The following is a 19,804-nucleotide window of genomic DNA, read 5'->3' as shown; positions in this document are numbered from 1 at the left end:
TCCTTTCCGTTTCCCTTTTTTTTTCTTTTCTATTTGTGTTTGGTCCCCAACAACAATTAGAAGAAATAGACGGCAGACAGAAGTTGCGTATGTGTGCGAAGATGAAAGAAACAGTGAGGCATTCAAATGACAGTGACGGTTGCCTCCGTCACGTTTAAATGCCACAATGAGAGAGAGAGAGAGAGAGATGATTCTTCATTTACCCCACTCTCTCCCTTCCTCTCTGTTTTTAAACTCCACATGTACACACACACACACTAATAAGGCGTGTCATCCCCATACACGCACCGAACGCGCTCCATCAAGAGTTCTACAAGAGGCTGCTCGCCACAATTCTCCTGCTTTTCATCCCAGTCATCATGGCTCTCGCTGCTGCCATCGCTGGAAGCGGCAAAGCTGACGTTCAATGCCTTCTTCTTGTTACCCGATTGTCGTCGGAGCGCGGGCAGTGCTGCGGCCGTTGGCTTTCCGAGGAGTTGGGCCTGCAAGTAATCCAAAAGAAAACACCGAATACGGCGTCGCATGGCCGCAGACAACGAACCGCCGTCTGCACGAGAGCTCTTACGGCCGCTGGTCGCACGCAATGAATGCTGCAACAACGCCTCCCATCCACCCTCCACCCCGAGAAAGTTACGCGTGATGTCATCGCACGCGGCTCGCAACATATTCTCCTTGTCGTCGTCGTCGGCCATTTGGACGGGCGCCTCCTGCAGACGTTCGTGATGACGCGGCACCAACGTCGCATTTGCCTCGAGTGCCCGAATAAACGCCATCAATTCCGACACCACCCGTGCAACCCCGGACCGAACACAAGATTCATGAGAGGCCAGCGCATCGCTCGCCTCACGACACGCGACGAGCGTGCGGCGGCGGTGCGCCTCCTCGAGGTGTTTGATCGCATCGCGATGTTGTCTCTCCAGAGCACTCATCAGCCCTTGGGCCGTCTCCTGCAATGTATGCATCTGTTGATGGAGCGCCTTACGATCCTCAACGAGAGCACGGTGGCCAATTTGCCTTGAAGCGAGCTGCCTTTCTAGATTGGCGTTGCGTGCTTCCAAGGCCTGCAACTTTGCCTGCCATGCATCAAGTTGCGGGCCGCGCAACGGTTTCCCTTTTGTTTCTGGTGGTGGTGGTGCTGTCATTGACGAGGGCTCTTTTGTGGAGAGTGTTGTGTTGACATCAACCCCCGCAATATTATCCAACAGATTTTCTTCTAATTTTGCCCGGGAAATCTTGTCCCGTATGCACGTCTGCAAATTGTTTTTACACTTTCCCTGTGAGTGGTGATTTTGACGCATGCGGAGAAGCGAGTCTGCCGCCTCCGCGAGGCGCCGTCGCTGCTCACTCTCCTCCAGCCGCTGCATTTTGGCCCGTAGCTCGCGCCATGCACACTCACGCTGCTTCAATCGGCTTCGAAGTGCATCCAACTGCGCGGCAGCGTTTTTCTCCCGTGCGGCGCACTCGTTGTTTGCCTGCTTGGTCTCCGCAAGCATGGCTTCAAGCGAAATGCGTTGCTGCCGCAGTTCTTGCAGTTCCCCGGCGACCTCTTCCATTTGACGCTGCGTGCTATCTAGTAATGCTTGCAACGTTCTATACTCTCCTACGGCCTCTTCACTCTTTTCTTCAAGTCTTTCTGCACGTTGTCGCTGATGCTCTGCTGCCTGCTGCATCTGCTGTAGTTTTGCCTGGTGGAAGCTGCGCATCTCCTCTGTGAGCTGCTGCTGCTCCAACAACTCCTGCCGACTGGCGGCAGTGACCCGCTGCAACTGCACACGGAGCGCATCCCGTTCCGCCACAACACGTGTTTCACGCTCTTCAGCCTCGCAACGGCGCCGCTCACATCGCATGAGTGCCTCCTCCAACTGCCGTGTGCTCTGCACACACTCCTCCACCTCCGCCTGGAACAACGCATGTCGCCCGTCCTCCTCCGCCAGCAATTTCGACTGCGCGTCACGCGTGAAGCGCAGCTGCGCCATTTCCCTCACCTTCGCATCCAACTCCTCCTGAAGCCGTCGACGCGCCTCTGCTTCTGCCGCCCGCTCCTCGACGTGCTGCTTTTGGGCGCGCTGCAATTGTTGCTCAGACGACTCCATCCGCAGTGTGAGTGCAGCATTTTCGTCAACCAATTGCTGCATTTCAATTCTCAACGCCCGCATTTCCTCGACCAATTTCAACTGCTCCGCCTCCGCACGGCGGCACTTTGCCTCCGCAGCAGCCTTTGCACGTTCATATGCCCCCGCCTCCGCACGCATACGCTCAAGCGTACGTTGATGTTCCGATCCTTCACGACGCAACGCCTCCTGCAGCGACCTCACAAGGCGGTCCCGTTCCAGTTGACATTGCGCCTTTTCCTCGTTGGCCTTTGCAAGCTGTTCTTGTGTGAGACACAAAGCTGCCTTTGTTGCGTGCATATCATCCACAACTGTGGATAATTCCTGCATTTCTTGTTGAATAGCGTCAAGATCCTGAGCGTGCCTGGCCTCACGCGTCCTTGCCTCATGCTGTGCCTCGGCCAGCTGCGCCGTGAGCTGTTCAATGTGCGCCATGAAGTGCCTTGCATCCTGCTGCCGCTCCGCCCTCTCGTCCTGCAGCTGTGAATCCGCACGCTGAAGCAACATGGATGGATACAACTGCCCTGAGTCCTTCAAGGGCCCTGTTTCGGAGGCAGTGGTCATGGGCGTGCTGCCATCCAGAAAGCCTCGCAGCTGCTGCATCAGAAGTTGTTTTTCTCCCCGAAGTTCATCTAATTCTCTTCGTAGTTGTCTCGCCTCCATCTCTCGACGTTGCAAGTTACGCGCCTGCTCGTCCATAAGCATGTCCTTGCACCGCAGTGCGCGTAACACACGTTCTGCAATGTCGTCCTCATTCTCCTCATTTTTCTCTATCCCTCCGTCACGGTCATTGCCAGCATTTGACCCGTCGTCACTCCATCGCCTATCGGCCGTGCGCCTGTCACCATCCCCTCCCTCTGCTTCTTTTATCGTCGAAGGGCTGCTGCTGCTGGCGTTCCAATTAACGTCACCTCTGGAGCGCGGAGGAAGTGACAATGGCTGCTGCTGCTGCTGCTGCTTTTCTTCATGGTGTTGCCATCTTTCGCTGCCACCACCGCCGCTGACACTTTGATTTCCCAGGGACTCATTGAAGCGGGCCTCCACTACAAGGATAGAGGGGTCAAGCGAGGAGTCACCATCGCCGCTCATGAGAGCAGCCTCTTCTCTAAATCTAAAAATGGCGACCCCGACTTCTGCCAATATCGCAGCAAAAAAAAAAAAAGAAAAAGAAAAAAGAAAAGAAAAAAAGAATTGTAATAATGAGGGAAAAATTTCACAGTGACATAAGGGGTAAAACAAGTACGCCCACTCAGACACACTCTTTCCCTCCTCCCCTCCCCACCTATTTTCTTTTTTTGAGACTCGTTTCTTCGCTTCAAAATCAATCCACATACATCTCCCTTCACCCCCTTTCCATGGTGCCACCTTGCTTATTTCAATTCATTTTCTCTCTCTGCAAGAAACATCCTCATATGGGTTCTGCTCCTTCGGTGCGGCCTCGTTGAGGAGTTTGAAAACATGTCTGTAGCACGCCAGCAGCTGGCCCTTTGACGCGGTGCGGCGGGACGATGCCAAATGTGTCCGCATGTACGCCATAAGTTGTGTCCGCGACGGCAGGAGTGACAGGAGGACCGTCTCATCATCAAATCCCAACTGAAGCAGCCGCGAGATGTCATCGGCTTCGTCATGAATGCTTTTCCTTCTTTTTTTGCCTCCACTCCAGGAACGAGATAGCTGACTGACATAACGCATGACATCATCGGTTGGACGGTACAAAAAGTGGCGGCACATGGGCGAACCACAGCGGCACATCACAAAAAACTTCTGCAGTGGGTCCTCACCCGAAAATAGCGGGGCGACGCGGTGGGCGTAACTCAACGTCAACTCACCTCCGGCCGGCACATCGCGGGTGGTGAAAAAACTGTTCGGGTCATCAAAGTGCGGGAAGCTCTGGATGCGGTTGAGAAGCTCGGCATTATGGGAGGCAATTGCCGCTGGCCAAAACTGACGGGAGAGGCCGCTACAGACGTTCGGATCGCAGCTATGATTCATGATGTGGTGTGGCAACGGCTGTGTCACGAGTTCCAACAACACCCCGGATGGGTGTGTGTAGTGCCAAGTGTCAGGAAGTCTTAGATGCGTGTCCGCCAATAGTGGGAGAAAGTTTGCGGCGTCCATGTAACTGCGCTGTGGCTCCGTGACGATGCGGGTGCCACGCGGGATGTCACGCGATGTCATGAGACCACGACTATGAATGGAACTTAGGCCCACGTAAAGACAATCCAGCGCCTTTCCGTGCAGGATACCGCGGAAAAGAGGTGCATTTACACCGCAATGAGAAGAACTGATATCGCCCCTCTCAGTTGCAAATGCTGCTGCCGCTTGTTCATACGCCCCCATTTCAATGAGATGTTGTATGGAAGTTGAAGATACTGAGCAATTAGACGATAAGGATGACGTCTCCGTCGTTGCAGAAGACGAAGTAGAAAGCGGAGGTGCTACGCTTTTTCGTGTGTAGAAGGATACATGTCCAACGCTGTATCGTATATACGCCATTGCCGTGAGCCCGTAGTACAGCAATCGACCCACAATGGGCGTTGCCAAAGCGTTGAGCGCCAGAGCCGACTTTTGCAACTCCACCCGATCGCCATGCGAGAGTGACACCCGCTTTGTATAGATGGAAGTTGTTTGTGTCGACACCGCCTCCGTTGGGGTTGCTGTTGAAAGGAACAAGGAAGAAAGGGTGGTGGCGGTGGTGGTGGGGTTGAGACTGCGATTTCCTTCCACAGTCGCACCACCCCCAAAGGAAGTGCACATATCCGGGAACAACACATGCTCTCGATCCGCATAATTTGTCCGTTTTGTGCGGCGGAATGGACGCTGTTGTTGTCGCGGCACGGATGGTGTCGAGAGGTCCCAACGGCACTGCTGGCGATGCATCACGGATGACGCCGCCGTCATTGTCGTCGCCCGTCTCACACGCATTGCAATGAACTTTGGCCGGCAAACACCGTTTCTTCCTCCAAAAAGGGAAAAAGTATTGGTGGTTACTCCTCTCAATGACGTCCCCTTCTAAATTTATTACCGCAATGGTCGGAGAGGCACATAAAATATAATAAAGAAAAAGAAGGGAGGCGGGGTGTGTTTGTGCCTGTGAAAGAAAAGTAAACAACTTACACATAAATTCAAATCGATTTCATGGCTTCTACCTTCTTTATCTCAATCTCTCCTTCCTTGCGTGGACGTATGTATGCGTATGCATGTATCACAGACATCTTCCACAGCATGTTGGTTCTTAAATATCAGCCTGGCACAATCACAAAGAGGGAAGCTCGCAGATAGACTGTCTAAAATAATGGCTGCTGCTGCTTCTTATACTGAGGGCCGGTAGTCACAGCGGGACCACCTTCTGCCTTTTTCACCGGCAGAACATTGCCAGATGTATGTCGCATGCGTTGCCGGTGGCTACGGAGCAGTGCAGCAAATTCCGGTGACGGTAAATAACTCGGCAAAACAGTTGGAAGAAGAAATAACTTCTCGGTTGTGGTTCCCTCCGCCGCCATCGCGCTCGCGCTGAATGTCACGGTGCGTGCCAAAGACGTATTGCCGGACCCTGTGGTAGGAGAGGCGGATTGCTTCGTTGCAGTCTGCAAGAGGGATCCCGGCGGGGTGAGGAACTGACAACCAATGTCGCGCAGCAGAGACTCCAGTGGCTGATTGTATCGACTTGCCACAAACCGCGCAAGCAGTTCCGCACCGCCACGCCTCTCGGCTGTCGCTTTCGTTGTCGTTGCCACCCGCTTCCATGCCAACTGCCGGTTCAAACTGTTTGTGGTACTCCCCTGCTGTTTTTCTTGGGCTGCAGACCATACGTCGATTTTTGCCACCACACGTTGTAAGTAGTCGGCAAAACTGATAACGGTGCGCTGCGAGTTCTGATACTCATGCAGCACGAGCAGAATCGTACCCTCCACCACCTCCGCAGCCGACGGCATATTGTCGATCGGCAAATGCTGCAGCCGCTGTTGCACTGGTGTGGCTCTCTTCTCATCCGAAACACCGCCACTCCCACAATATGTACACTGTGGGCAGACGTCGGAGACGATACACCAGTGCAAATCACCCGCCTCCACATCATCTTCATCACCCGCAGCAGCAGGCGTCACATCCCTCTTGCAATCATCGTCCACTTCATGATCTTCTCTTGTGACGGGTACACCACGCCATGGCTTCCCTGCAAACACGTCAAGCACACTCCGCAGCCGCGTTTGGGTTAGAGGGGCCGGCAGACGCCACACACCCCAATCATACAACATGACTGCATACGCCCGTGTGTGATTTTTATTCATCAGCAGTGCAACATCAAAGCCACTCGAGGCGGCGGCAAGATATCCAGCCAGCACGAATACAGAAGGGGGCAAGGAGGTGGCTGCTTGCATGTCGTTGGTGGCCTTTTTGAACACACATGCCTCGCTCTCGGTGTTCAGAACCCATACATGCAGCGCCTGCAAATTTGTTCCACCGCCATGTGGTGGCATAGTGGATGCTGGTACCGCCGTGGTGTGCATAAGAAGCGAACCTGCAATGGCAATAGGCATCGTGACAACTGCCTCATCCCTGCGCGGCTGCCACTGCAACGCATTCATAAAAGACGTGGGCGATAAATTACAGTGTCGAAGCTCCATGTACATACCACTGCCATCTCGATCCTTTTGTCGCAGCAGCAGATCCGAGAGTGTGCCGCTGCTGAACGCCTCCACCCATTCATGCCGCATGCCGTGCTGTACAGCAAAGGCAAGTCGGGTGAGGTGCGTCACCGACCGACAGTGTGCGAGAAAAGCGTCTTTCCGCATCCATGCGCTGTGGCACACCCAACAGTAGTGACACTCACCACCTGGCAAGGGCGTGGGTGTCGTCTTCTCTCCTGTCGTGAGGGACGTGCTTGCGCTCTCCAGGGGACGCCGCTTGTATGCAAATCGAACTGTTGGCAGCGTCACCTTCCAATACACGGCGCGGGTGTAAACGACGCGTTGCACACTCAATGTCACAGTTTCCTCATCGTCATCCTCTTCTTCTTTGCTTCTTACCTGATCCTTAGTGCAACTTGAAGGGTTTGAAAACATACCCGCACTAGTTGTACGGCACTCATCGCCATGGAAAACCACTGCTGCTTCAGGTGCAGCAGATGCCGCCGGCAACGCGGTCACAGAGGGTGTCGGAAAGAGTTCCTCGTACCCCGCACGCCGCACGTCGCTCAGAAGCAGGGAACATTTGTGACCGTAGCTATCATGCCACGTTACACACACATTGGCCGGCTCCTCATCCTCGTTCACTGAATCGAAGCAAATGCCACGATAGACGCTGGAAGTGGCGGTCGAAGCAGTTTTTATGGATACGGGGCATGCCGGCGTCTCACCAGGATCTTTTTCCTCATTACTACCACCATTATTATTATTATTATTATTGCCATTACTATTAATACCGCTAATATTATCATTACTTCTCTTATTACTTTCGTTTGGCGTCGTGGATGGTGGAAGTAACACCGTGAGACGTGTTAGTGCACTTTGTATGGACACAAGTAAACTGATGCCAATGTGCGCCAGTGTCACCGCGGGGGAATTTGATTTGGCCATGCCCTCAAATGGCAGTACATGAGGTGCAAGCAACAACTCGTCTTTCTGCTTCTGCTTCTCCTGCTGAGCCGCCGCACCCGTTTCTTCTTCTCTTTCCTTCGTTTCATTTACCCCAAAACAGGCAACTGCGGAACGTCCACCAACAAAAAGTTCTAACTGGCGAAGATGCGTTCCTGCAAGATAAGGTGCCAACACACGGTGTAATTCCTCCAGAGTCATTCGGTCGTACGGCGCAGCCCGAGTGAGGCCCACTTGCTGTTGTTGGGTGTGCAGCTCAATACTGAATGAGCAGGTGCTGTCCGCGTCCTCCTGCAAAGCGCCGAGGTTGCGCACAAGTCGTCTGTGATGCACACGGTGTGACCCATCCTCGCCACGCATGGTATTGCGGGCAAAGGCAGCCACAAACGCCGCACTTAGACGGTGCTGTACGGCACCAAACGTCATTGTGAGCCCGTCCTTATGATTTTCCCCCCATCTTCTTTTTCGTACGTTCCCGTCGCCTACCCTCGCCGATGGCTGCAGCAATCGAATAAGCTGCTCGTCGTGGGGGTACCAGTGCGTCATTGTGGCAACCCTTCGTGAGAAGCGGTGCGTGGCGTGTTCCATTGCGCATCGGTGCAATCGCTGCAACGAGCCCGCCAGCAATGCCCTGTAGGAACGCGGAAAGGCCGATGTGATAAGTTGCTCCACCGCCTGCGTACTCGGCCGGCGCACGGCCGTGTCGTGTTCACCGTACAACCCCTCCGTGCCATCCTGTGCCTTTGCATCCACCGCCACAAGGTGGTAGAGACGAGAGGCACATTGGGCCACGCAGTCGTCAACAAGACGAATCGCACTGCGGTTCACGCGATATTTGGTGTGAAAAGCCACGACATCGTTGCTGTTATTGCATGCGTACCACTCACGCAGCAGAGAGCACAACAGCAGCGGCTCACTGAGGTGGCAATCGCCTCGTTCATCCCCTGATGATTTGGCAGCTCCCGCCTTCAAAACCCCTGCCAGTTCACGCTGTATCTCTAGGGAGTACAGGTACTGCATCGCTGGTGTGCCCGCCTGCGATTGATCGTCCTGTGCTGTCATGCGAGGAAACATAAGAAGTGATGGCACCGTCATGGCGCATGCAATGATAAGGGCCTCCTCAATGCACGCAAACTGAAGGGCATAATAAATCAGCAACGCTTGTTCATGTGGCAGAGGAAGGTACGCCACAAACTCCCCCATTGCGGTAAGCGTCGCATGGTCATAGCGACACAACACGGCGTGCAGATCCTCTGTCTCCCCCGTCCTGCACTGTGGATCGCTACTCGCTCCGGCATCATTAAACGAACCGCCATCCCCACTCGTATCCAACTGCAGAAGCCCCAACTCCACGAGCTGTTCTACACCGCGGGCTATCGCGTCTGACGAGGGCGGGCTTGGCAGGTTCTGCACCAATGCACTCGGAAGTGATGGGAACAAATACTTCACGCGGAGAAGCACCGCCGCCGCATTTGCCGTGAGACTTTCCGGCAATGTCTGCGCAGGCGCCACAAATCCTGATAATGTGCCACGCCGCAAAGATGAAAGGCCCCCCGCGGTAAAAACAGGCATCTCAATTTGACGCGCGGTCTTCTTTTTCTCCGGCTGAAGGAACAGGCGACGCGGGGCCAAATGAATCACAGCGCCGTCGCACGTTCGGCCAGTGCGACCGCCCCGTTGCCGCAAACTACTTGCGCTCGCGAGCGCCGTGGAGCGCAGCATGACGCCTGTGAGAGGATCGGTAAAGAAACGCCTTTCCAGACAAGAGTCCACGACACAGCGGACATTTGGAATGGTCACGGAACTTTCTGCAACCGTCGTGGAAAGAATAATGCGGTACGGAAAGGGGCCAGCGGAGTCGTGCAGCTGCTGCTGTGGACTTCCAATAGCCGTGGCGTGAAGCAGAGCGACGGAAAAGCACCATTGCTCGTACCGAAGGAATGTGACGTTCCCTCGCTGACTGCTCGTACCACCATGAGAGACGCCACACGTGAGTGTCGGCGGAGAATCAGGCCCAACCTCCACAGACACCGCGCGACACAACATCTCCAATGACTGCAGCACCAACGAGATTTCCGCAAAGCCCGGAAGAAACACCAAAATACTCTCCGGCTGCTGGTCTGGCACGGAAGAAGATGACTGGAGTGGGCGGGGTTTCCGCTGGTCCCCGACACCGGAACTGGAAGAATTCAGGGCAAAACTCTGCAGTACAAAAAGCAAAAATTGCGCCAACACGCGGGCCTGCGGAGTATGTACGTCCGCACCAAAGCGAGTGTAGGAAAAAAAATGCCCCAATGACGCCACCACACGCCGTGCAGGGGCCTCCAAGAAAGGATTTTTTTCTATGCTTCCACAAAGCACTTGGGACGCTCCAATGGTGTCGGAAAGATCGTCGATAAAATATTCTTCCACACAATACGGCTGAGTGGAAATCGCGACGTTTGCGGCGTCACCACACCCCGTTTGCTGCCTCTCTTCGGCGTCAACCAAAAGAATATGTGGGTTGAAGGCCCCTGCATTTTCTCCACTTGGCGTCTCCGCGTTGATTGCGGGAATCCGCGAGGTGAACAACGCCACCATCTCCTCCACGGGAAGGGTGGCTGACATCAACACCAGCTGACGGAGCTGCAATTGCCTCTCTCCCTTCTCCCGCAGCTGCTGCTTCGCCCAGGCCAGTAGAAGGTCTGTCTCCATATCACGACAGTGTGCCTCATCAATGATAAGTGTGGTGGGCGCCAGCAGCCCTCCCTTATGCAGCACCGCATTTAAGATGTAACCAGGCGTCGCGTATATGATCTCTGTGGCTGGGGAGAAGCATTTGTCACCGCCAACGGCATACCCAACACGACCACCAACTTGGGCCACATCATCTGGGGGTGAAGAGTCTGTTGTTGTTGTTGATGACAGTAGAATAGCAGCTGTAAACTTCGCCAACTCCACACATGCGAGACGTGTGGGCTGCGAGACAACAATACAAAGTCGGCTACTCGCCCCAAACTCAGCTACAAACTCGCGAGAACTGCCGGTGACAAAAAATGGCATTGGAGATGGTACTGACGTCGCCCCATCACGTACGCGAGGGCCGTCCCTGTGCAACCTTCCAGACGATGCATCAATGCGTTCTAGCAGTCGGGTCCAGTGACAATCAAGTAGGAATAATGGCACAAGACTGCTTTTTCCTGAACCCGTCGGTGCGCTGCATACAAATGTATCCGTGACACTGCCGCCACTCGGCAGCGGGAGGGCCGACGAGGGCAAAAAGCGCGCGCTCCACGCAAAGCGCTGTCGCCATACGGGCAGCCGCTGCACGAGCGGATACCGTGAGGGCATCTGCTGCCAATCAAGACGCTTACGAAGTACATTCCGCCGAAGTTTTTCCAAAAGTGTGGATGTGACAACTGCCGCACTCGCCGCTCCAACACTGCCGTCTCCCGACCTGGCGACTTGACGCCCCTGCGGTCGCTGTCTCCCTGCGGGACGGGCGGCGGCGGCGGAGGTGAAGTGGTCCACCAACAAGGCGCATCCACTCCTGGTCGGCGGTGTTCCACTCCTCCTCTTCCTCCCCTTCGCCACCTCACTGGCCGGCCCCTGGCGTTCCGCGATCATGTGCGGCGGATCATTCATGGTGCTGCTACTGTGCGTTGTGGGAAATGGGATGACAACAGGCGGGGGGGGCAGTGATGATGGTGTCCCTCGCCGCCCTTCCCCGTTCTTTTCGTCGTTGCCCGCGTCGCCGCTCGCCTCAGACATTTCCCTCGCATGCATCGTTTCGTGGCTGTGTTTCTCGCCCCCGCCGCCGTCGTCGTCGGTGCTGCGGTGGTGACAGCAACAAACACGTGTGCTGTGAATCGCAGCGTCAATTCGATGTAAGTGCGACGATGCCCACGCATGCGCAGGCAACCGGCGGAGGAACCACGCCCCACATGCCCACCGCCGCATGGATGCCGATAAAAATGGGCGCACGTATGGACGGCACGGGCCCGTTCTTGTTCACAAGCGACCTATTCTTGCGGCGGCGGTAAAGATCCAGCGTGGCCTCACCCTCCAACGGCGGTGCCGATGCTGACGTCCACCCTGCCTTTTCCTTCACCCTTCAGCAACTCTATTCCCATCCCCCACCCCACCCCCACAATGGACACAAGAAAAGCAGCAAAGCGGCAAAAAGAAAGGAATCAAACAACAACAGGCATGCAAATACGTGCAGAAGAGCGCGCCAGGCAAAGAACCAAACAGAGAGACGCACGGAACGGGTATGCCCATGCAGGCATCATCGTCGTTGAAACAAGAGCAAATTATTAAGTTCAGAAGCAAAGAAATGATGGATAGATGGACAAAAAGATAAATGTGTGGTACAGATGCGCTCTGGAGTGGGCGATGCAAATGAAATGGTAACAATAGAACCCCCACGCCCACACATCCCCAACTCGAGTGCACCCACACACATACATATATACATATACATATAGTATATAAGGGCTCAGAAGCGTAGATGCAGAACGCACAATAATCGGGCTGCTTCTACTTCTTCCCTGGCTTGTGGGTGCTTGATATACATTCATCCCCACAAGAGTACCTCGAGAATAAACACTTAAGCATACATGTGTAAGTACACACACATGCCGGACAAAATTTTTAGCACACGGCTTGCACACAATTAGCGAAGCAAAAGCCAGTTTAAAACGGACTCCCCAACCCTCCGCTGGATGGTTATCGACGTCCACACACATGTATCAGAAGCAATACAGTAAAGCCATAAATAATCAAAACAAAAAAACAAAAAACAAAAATAAAACAGCGGATTAATATTCACGTGGACCGCTGGCCGAATTCTGCTGTTTATCGATAATAGAAAACAAACAAGATAGGAATAAAAAAGAGATGAATGGAATGTGCATGGATTCACCATACCCTCAAATTTTAACACCTAGTAAGTGCATATGTATATATTCCTATATCATCCATTAGCCAATATCATGGAATGCTGCGTTCCATTTAGTTTAAATTCATCTTTATTAATTACTTACAAACTGGCAGACTTTGGGGTCCTCCAGTCAAAAGACACCGCCGCTCCCCTTCGCAAGTTACACACTTTCGCCAAGTCTTGAAGTGTAAAAACACGACCGCGTGATATGCCGTCTGCGGGGTTGTCTGCAGACCGCACGTAGGCAACGGATGCATGTATTCCGCTAGAGTCCAAAAAAACCCGCATACCCGTTGCAGCTCCCACGTCAAGGCGTGCGATTTTGAGCTGCCTTTATTCGCCGCTCCTTGCAGCGAAGTGTTGTCCACCCAAACGTCCATGGTGGGTGGCAAGATGGCGGAAAAGGCCGATAAGGCAAAGCGTACTGCGCGTGCCTCGGTCTGCATGATAAGAAAAGGCTTCCTCTCCCGTTTCCTCCGGCAATCTTAACGTCGTCGGAGTATGGAATGAAAACGGCCCCCATCCACAAAAAAATGCATCCGTGATGATGGCGGCCGGCGCCTTTTCCGTGGAATTGATGATTCGCCTATTATTATTTTCGATGGTGTGTCGTAATCTCTCGCCCAAACCAATCGCTGCCGGCGGAAGGTTCGCCGGGGATGTCTTCAGCACAATCCCCCGGTGAAGTGCGGACAATCGTCGCCGCACCGTCTTGATGAGAAAGTAGTAGTCAAATAAACGCCTGACCAAAAGTGGCAGCCGCGCATAAAAAGCGTGACGCCATAACCTCCATTTCCAAGATGGTTGAAGAATTGAGCGCCGGCATGGCGCATACAGACAGGACAAACTTCTCACTCAGGGATACCGTCTGGTGAGTGATCAAACTGCACCTACAGAAAGGTGTAATGCGCAGCGCTCGATTCGCGTTCCTCCCCAAGGATGCGTGACAACTGTCCGCATTACGCATCACTTAAGCTTCCCACAATGTCACATCGCTTTTCGACCCTGCAATGCGTATATTACCGATCCATACGTCGACACGCACCAATGGGGGTGCGGCCCGGAGGCGGCGAACCACCGTCGTCACCACCGCAATTGCCGAAGCAATAATCTGGAGAATTTCTGGGCTGGCCTTGTATCCCATTGGGAGCCGTGTCAGCTCCACCAGCGTGCCGTCCTCCACGCGGCATCGAAAGAGATGCCGAGTCTCCCACGGTAAAGAGACTATGAAGGATGCCTTCACATCCAGGCAGGAAGCGGCCTCAGTCATCACAGGTGACAAATAATGGGAAATGTGTAAAAGAGGAACATTCGCCTCTTAAGGGTCGTCTCTGTTCCTGTCGCGTGGCCACGCGATCCGTCGTCGTAAACCGGTGGTTTTCTCCTCCACAACCGAAAAGAGTATTATCCATCCGCCTGTTGTTGCAGACGACGCGTCCTTGATAATTCCTGCTTTTCTTAACAATCGCGCGTCAGCGGTTGGAATCCTCCGTGAGCCTTCGCGCGATTTACCGGAGAAGGGCAGAGGGAAAGGGGACCGCCCGACGAGTCCCCAAACTTGCATGAGCCTCTCCAAGGTAGCCGGGTTCAACCGGATTTTGATCCACTTTGGGATTCAATACGGGCACGTGGACCTGCTGTAACGGGATGGTTCGTTCATCTTGTGGAGTGGCCGGACGCGTCCTTGTCGCGCGTCGCGTTATTGTAGCAGCATGATTGTGATAAAAATCATGGAAAAACGCTCCTCCGCTCTCAGCCAGGGTTCCTGCCCTTCCGAAGTTTCTCCTTCACATCAATGCGACCAGCGACAACACCTGGGTCAGCATTGTGTTGTACCTCCACAAATATCGAACTGCGTTCTGGGGAAGGTCGAACGGGTCGACGTGCTTCGCCAACTGCGAGATCAGCTGTGGATTCAAATTGTACGCCTCCACGATTTGAGCAGCGTGCCTCAACGCACCGCGTCTTATGGAATGCGCCGTGGCATTCCAAGCCAAAGCTCGTTCCACCCGGGCAGTCGTCAGGTTCGTAAGCTTTTCGATGTGTTGAAGTGTCCTGCATAGCTTTATAATGTCGAAGGCGTCCTGCCCTCGTATCCTCACGAACCGCAAGGCGCGGTGGGGATCCGCTCTCGCCGTCTTCGGCGCCACGGACCAATCCAAAATTAAGGCCCCGTCCGCCTTCAGTTTAAGATTGTTGGGAGTCAAGGCCGCAATCTCGGACCAACAGCTCGCCGTTATCCACGCAAGTCGTAAGACAACACGTTCCTTCCAATCGGTCCGGCTGCGGATACATTTATCCACCGCCTCCTCTGTCAAGGGGCACGCCTGCTTCGCCTTCGACCGCGCCGCAATCTTTGTAACCCCAAAATCGCCATGTCCAGCGGGGTTCGATTCATTTCCAACATGGACCGCAGCATCCTGTCGTACTGCTGTCGGGTCGACAGCGCCACATCTAATATTGCCATCAAAAAAGGCCGCACAACTCTCCTCGCTGATTGTCTGTTCGTGCGAGCAGCAAAAGATTGTGAATTGCCCTTCCAGGGACATTCTCTGCTACCACGTTGACGGGGCCCACATTTCTCGAGCCACCTCGTTCCCTCTCTTCGTGTGGCTAGCCCAAAGCGGGGATATCGGTGATTCGTCGTACCACAGTCGAGCGTCGTTTACGGATAATCTCCATTGCCCTTCTCGATGATTGCGTCGGGCAATTTGTAATATCGGGTGGAGCATCGGCGGCGCGGTGCGACTTCTTTGCGGAATAGCGGGAGTTGGTGGAATGGATGGAGCTGCCGTTGTCCGCTTTCACAAGAAGCAGCAGGCAGCCCCTCTGCCGTTTCTTGACGGCCGTCCGCGCTGCGATTCCTTCTGGGTGCGTCTCGGACGTTGCTTTTAGATGTGTCGTGTCCATAAATATGACATAACTGGCATCGCACCGGTCGTTGCGTCCCTCATCGTTCCAAGGGAATCTGGATTGCCCTCGCAAAGGTGTCAGCCTCATGAACGGCGGTGCAAGGACGGGCGAGAATGTTGAAGACCGGGATGTCGGGATCGGATGCCATCATGAGCTGCATCCGGAAGGCCTGCAGTAAGATCCTGCCAAAACTCATAAAGCGATCGGTGGGATCCCGCCCCGCTTCCAGCGCACATCCACGCGACCAAACCGTCAAATACAAGTTGGGCCTGGTCGTCCGCCCGTTTCCAATAATTGCATGCGCACCAGAGGTCGAAAACGACTCCGGAAACGCCCTCATCCCATAAACGCGGGGCCCAAGTGGTGACGCCGAATGCGCGGGACATTCGTCCCTCTTCTTCTGTAGCGGAATGATCGTCCAAGGAGAAGTGCTGGAGGGCAAAGGCATCGAGGGATAGAAATGTGGTCATCAGAAATTGCCCTGAGACGTCTGGAGGAATAACCTGCCGTCTCTCTCGCGCCGGAGTCCGTTGGGCCGTGTGTGAAGACGCGCCCACAGCCATCAAGCGATGCTTTTAACGTGGTTTTTTGGTAACGCCATCTTCGGCCTTATTGTGACACGCGACAGGTCCATCTGTAGGGCCTCTCCGAGTGGCGGGGGCTTCTTCCCTGGCCGCCGTCTCCGCCTCCCACGCGGCCGGCTGCGCCTCTTTAGCGCTAACGCGTGCCTCTCGCTCCTGTAGTTGGGTGCGGGTCGCCTCCAACTGCTGTTCGCGGCCGGCGAGCGCGCATTCTCGTTCTGCAGGAAGGCCGCCGGAGACCGCAATGTCAGATTCGCGCACCGATAGGTTGTTGTGCGCCTCTTCCACCTGCGAATGAAGCTGAGCGCTTCGATTCGGCACGTCCACGGCGGCGTGGGCGCTTTTCTTGCTCAAGCGCTCCCCTTCAGCAATGATGAGCCCTTGCCATGCGCCCCAACTCCTGGCCTGCGCCCATGATGGGCAAGATCAATTGATTCTCAAAATTTGGTACTTGAAACGCCCGGAGATTCGCAATATGTCCTGTAAGGCCCGAATCCTCCCATTGCTTGCTGATGTTTCCCAAAATCAGGCATAAACCTGTCGATGAGGGAGCCACAGTTAACGTCTCATCCGACATCTCGGTTCCATTAATGAACGTTATCTGCACCTGAGCTTCGCCACGTTGGCGTACCAACTCCGAAAGACGGGCACCAATGTCGCCCCATTCCGTTGCCATGTAAAAGAAACCAACACCATTTTCTTAAACCAACCCCGTTGTGCCTGTAAATTTAAAAGTAAAATAATTGTAAAACGTCTGGACGTTAACGATTCCCTGATTCCTTCAATCGGGGTCTCCCAAAGAGTCATCAAATACGGAATATTTGTACACAAATACCTTTTTCTTAGCACAATATACATGACTTCAGGCAGCCAGCCCGCTCGCAAACTTCAAATTCTTAAACTCCTCTACAAACAAACAAAAAAACACATGCTATTTTCCAGGCAGTTCAGCCGCGGTCCAGAGCCCTACAAACAGTGGCCACAAGTCATGTGGCGACGGCTGGATCCACCTCAAACGTCGTCATGAGCGAAAAATTCTGCTGTAAATTGATTGGCTTGGATGCACTCAGCTGAGGCACCTGAGTGAATCCCTTTCTTCTCAGCATGTCACGGGTGGCAATGAGCATATCTTGGTACGACAGATTACTGACTTTGAGTATTGTGTACGTCAGACACTGTGTGGCTGCCCCACCAGCACCCGACGCGCCCGTTCCAAATGTGGCCGCGTTGCTCACGTCAGCGGACGTCTGCTCGTCAGCACAACCGGATATCATCAGCACATCCCCGGCACAGTCGTTTCCCCTGCGAATACGCTGCATGTGACCGGCGACGCTGCTGCGCAAACTCCTGCTGCCCAAAAACGTGTACGGCAGGTCAAGCATGGAGCCAGAGTGGCAGCAGTCAAATACGACAGTGAGTCGCACTCCTTGTGGCAATCGCGGGAGAAGAATTCTGAAAATGTCGTTGTCAAGAATGCAGCCCTTAGTCGAAAAGTCGACGGGGGCAAGGCATTGATCAAATTTCTCCTCCGTGTCGCTCGTTGCACGAGTCTGCGTGCCGTGACCGGAATAGTGCATGAAGAGCACATCACCCGGTTTTGCACCCTTAACAAGCCACGCCATGTAGCGCACAATGTTGTCACGTGTGGGGAGGCCGTTGGCCCCCGGGAACCCCCTCTCATCCACAAGTATGCTCATCTCGTCGATGGGAATTCTTTTCCTTTGTAGTGTGGCGATTATTTGTTTCACATCATTGCAACAACCGGAGAGCTCGGCACTGGTGCCGTAGTAGTTGATGCCGATGAAAAGGGCACGAAAGGTGCCGCTCACATGGGTTGGTGCCTCCCACGGCTTAAAACCCTCCGTCACCTCCGCCTGCTGGAAGGCCTCCTCAACGTCAACCCTCGGTGGGCGTTGCACAGGGCCAAGATACTGGACAACATACGGGGCTGCAATCTTGATAAGGTTCAGTCCGATTTCCATGTAGTTGTTTGACCCCGGGGCTCCACCCCTCTTCAGCACTGTGCTGCACAGATTTAACAGACAGCCAAAATCAAAGCCCATTGCTCTTCCTTCTTTTCAGAGACGTGTGTATATATGTCACCTCAGTATTTATGTTGTCTCCCCAACACTCCTTCCTTTTCTTTTTCTTTCCGTTTCGGTGGCCTCGTCGGGTGGGTTAACGCGGAAATATCTCAAAGTGTGTGTATTCCTCCTAGCGGTGTTGGTGGCATACAAGCGGAGCGCACCCAAATGCATCCGCGTATACATGGAAGGAGTGCAAGAAACAGAGAGGGCGGGAGATGCACAGCAGCCACAGCAACAACAGCAAGGATGCATACATGCAGGCGGGCAGTGGAAAGGGGAGGGGGATCATGTGCCTCTGCGAGGGAGGCCCCGACAGATGCGGCAGACACACACACACAGCGACAGGGGGAGGAAGATACGAGTGAAGATTATGTTTTCTCCTCCATGCTATTTTAAAGGAATTTCTCCCACGGCTCTTTTCGACCCTATTGCTGGCTCCGGCCGCCCTCCGCGTCTCCTCCCCCACCACTCCCACCGCCGCTGGCGAGGAGGACACAACGCCGTGGTGTTGTTGTTCTCCCCTTCCCCACCTTACATTATTCCCTTTATTTTGTTTCCTCCCGTCCTCCTCTTTTTGTTCAGCGCTCTCCTTTTCTTCGCTCTTTCCTTCATCCTCCTCCCAAAAAACACACGCACGCAGGCCACGGCGCAAGACACGCCGTCAGAGGCTTTCGAGGGCCTGGCAAAGCGATGCCAATTCCTTCTCCTGCTCCGCCAGCCACCCCTCGCCCCCTTTCGCAACAAACTCCTCGTGGACCTTCGCGTACCTCGCAAGCTCCTTTGCGAGTTTCTTCTGCTCCTTCTCGCCCAACGCCTCGCCTGTCGCGCGTCGCGTCGGGAGCCCCGTGGCTTCATCAAAGGCGGCGTACTTTTTTTCCTCTGTGTCTCGCGTGCTAAAGTACCTTATCGGCGTGCACGTGTACTGGCGCCACTTCTCCGTCAATTTCCGTTTCGCCTCAATCTGATTCTCAAGCCTTGTGCGCCGCTCCGTTGCTTGCTGCGCCCGTCGCTCTGCCACCTCGCGTTGGGGCACGGCCACATCGTCACCCCTCCGCTCCGGTGCGCTGCATACAAATGTATCCGTGACACTGCCGCCACTCGGCAGCGGGAGGGCCGACGAGGGCAAAAAGCGCGCTCCACGCAAAACGCTGTCGCCATACGGGCAGCCGCTGCACGAGCGGATACCGTGAGGGCATCTGCTGCCAATCAAGACGCTTACGAAGTACATTCCGCCGAAGTTTTTCCAAAAGTGTGGATGTGACAACTGCCGCACTCGCCGCTCCAACACTGCCGTCTCCCGACCTGGCGACTTGACGCCCCTGCGGTCGCTGTCTCCCTGCGGGACGGGCGGCGGCGGCGGAGGTGAAGTGGTCCACCAACAAGGCGCATCCACTCCTGGTCGGCGGTGTTCCACTCCTCCTCTTCCTCCCCTTCGCCACCTCACTGGCCGGCCCCTGGCGTTCCGCGATCATGTGCGGCGGATCATTCATGGTGCTGCTACTGTGCGTTGTGGGAAATGGGATGACAACAGGCGGGGGGGGGGCAGTGATGATGGTGTCCCTCGCCGCCCTTCCCCGTTCTTTTCGTCGTTGCCCGC

General features: G+C 54.5%; 5 protein-coding genes across 5 annotated transcripts, besides 11 other annotated features; all 5 read right to left on the bottom strand.

The window, feature by feature from the left end:
- Positions 1-41: part of a sequence feature (A-rich) that runs on past the window's edge.
- Positions 1-13,084: part of a sequence feature (heterozygous, non-Esmeraldo-like haplotype) that runs on past the window's edge.
- Positions 169-188: a microsatellite.
- Positions 258-3,200, bottom strand: Tc00.1047053509399.80 (hypothetical protein, conserved; the record flags this gene model as incomplete). The annotated part of the gene is made up of 1 exon (XM_812984.1): positions 258-3,200. One exon carries the CDS (start codon positions 3,198-3,200, stop codon positions 258-260), a length of 2,943 nt encoding a protein of 980 aa, XP_818077.1.
- Positions 3,050-3,070: a microsatellite.
- Positions 3,261-3,302: a microsatellite.
- On the bottom strand, positions 3,492-5,036 carry Tc00.1047053509399.70 (hypothetical protein, conserved; the record flags this gene model as incomplete). Its single annotated transcript, XM_812983.1, has 1 exon — positions 3,492-5,036. One exon carries the CDS (start codon positions 5,034-5,036, stop codon positions 3,492-3,494), a length of 1,545 nt encoding a protein of 514 aa, XP_818076.1.
- Tc00.1047053509399.60 (hypothetical protein, conserved) lies at positions 5,399-11,644 on the bottom strand (the record flags this gene model as incomplete). The annotated part of the gene is made up of 1 exon (XM_812982.1): positions 5,399-11,644. The coding sequence occupies one exon, from the start codon at positions 11,642-11,644 to the stop codon at positions 5,399-5,401; it is 6,246 nt and encodes a 2,081-aa protein (XP_818075.1).
- Positions 7,484-7,550: a microsatellite.
- Positions 12,141-12,170: a microsatellite.
- Positions 12,716-12,773: a mobile genetic element.
- Positions 12,716-17,026: a mobile genetic element.
- Positions 13,085-16,631: a sequence feature (areas not merged during assembly with more than two copies in the genome that could not be assigned to a particular haplotype).
- Positions 16,632-19,804: part of a sequence feature (heterozygous, non-Esmeraldo-like haplotype) that runs on past the window's edge.
- Tc00.1047053509399.20 (metacaspase, putative) lies at positions 17,107-18,183 on the bottom strand (the record flags this gene model as incomplete). Its single annotated transcript, XM_812981.1, has 1 exon — positions 17,107-18,183. One exon carries the CDS (start codon positions 18,181-18,183, stop codon positions 17,107-17,109), a length of 1,077 nt encoding a protein of 358 aa, XP_818074.1.
- Positions 18,869-19,435, bottom strand: Tc00.1047053509399.9 (helicase, putative; the record flags this gene model as incomplete). Its single annotated transcript, XM_812996.1, has 1 exon — positions 18,869-19,435. The coding sequence occupies one exon, from the start codon at positions 19,433-19,435 to the stop codon at positions 18,869-18,871; it is 567 nt and encodes a 188-aa protein (XP_818089.1).

This window comes from Trypanosoma cruzi, genomic scaffold, assembly GCF_000209065.1.
Source record: "Trypanosoma cruzi strain CL Brener 1047053513751 genomic scaffold, whole genome shotgun sequence".
NCBI lineage: Eukaryota > Euglenozoa > Kinetoplastea > Trypanosomatida > Trypanosomatidae > Trypanosoma > Trypanosoma cruzi.
The sequence above is the reverse complement of the archived record's forward strand: the minus strand, read 5'-3'. Positions and strand labels throughout refer to the sequence as shown.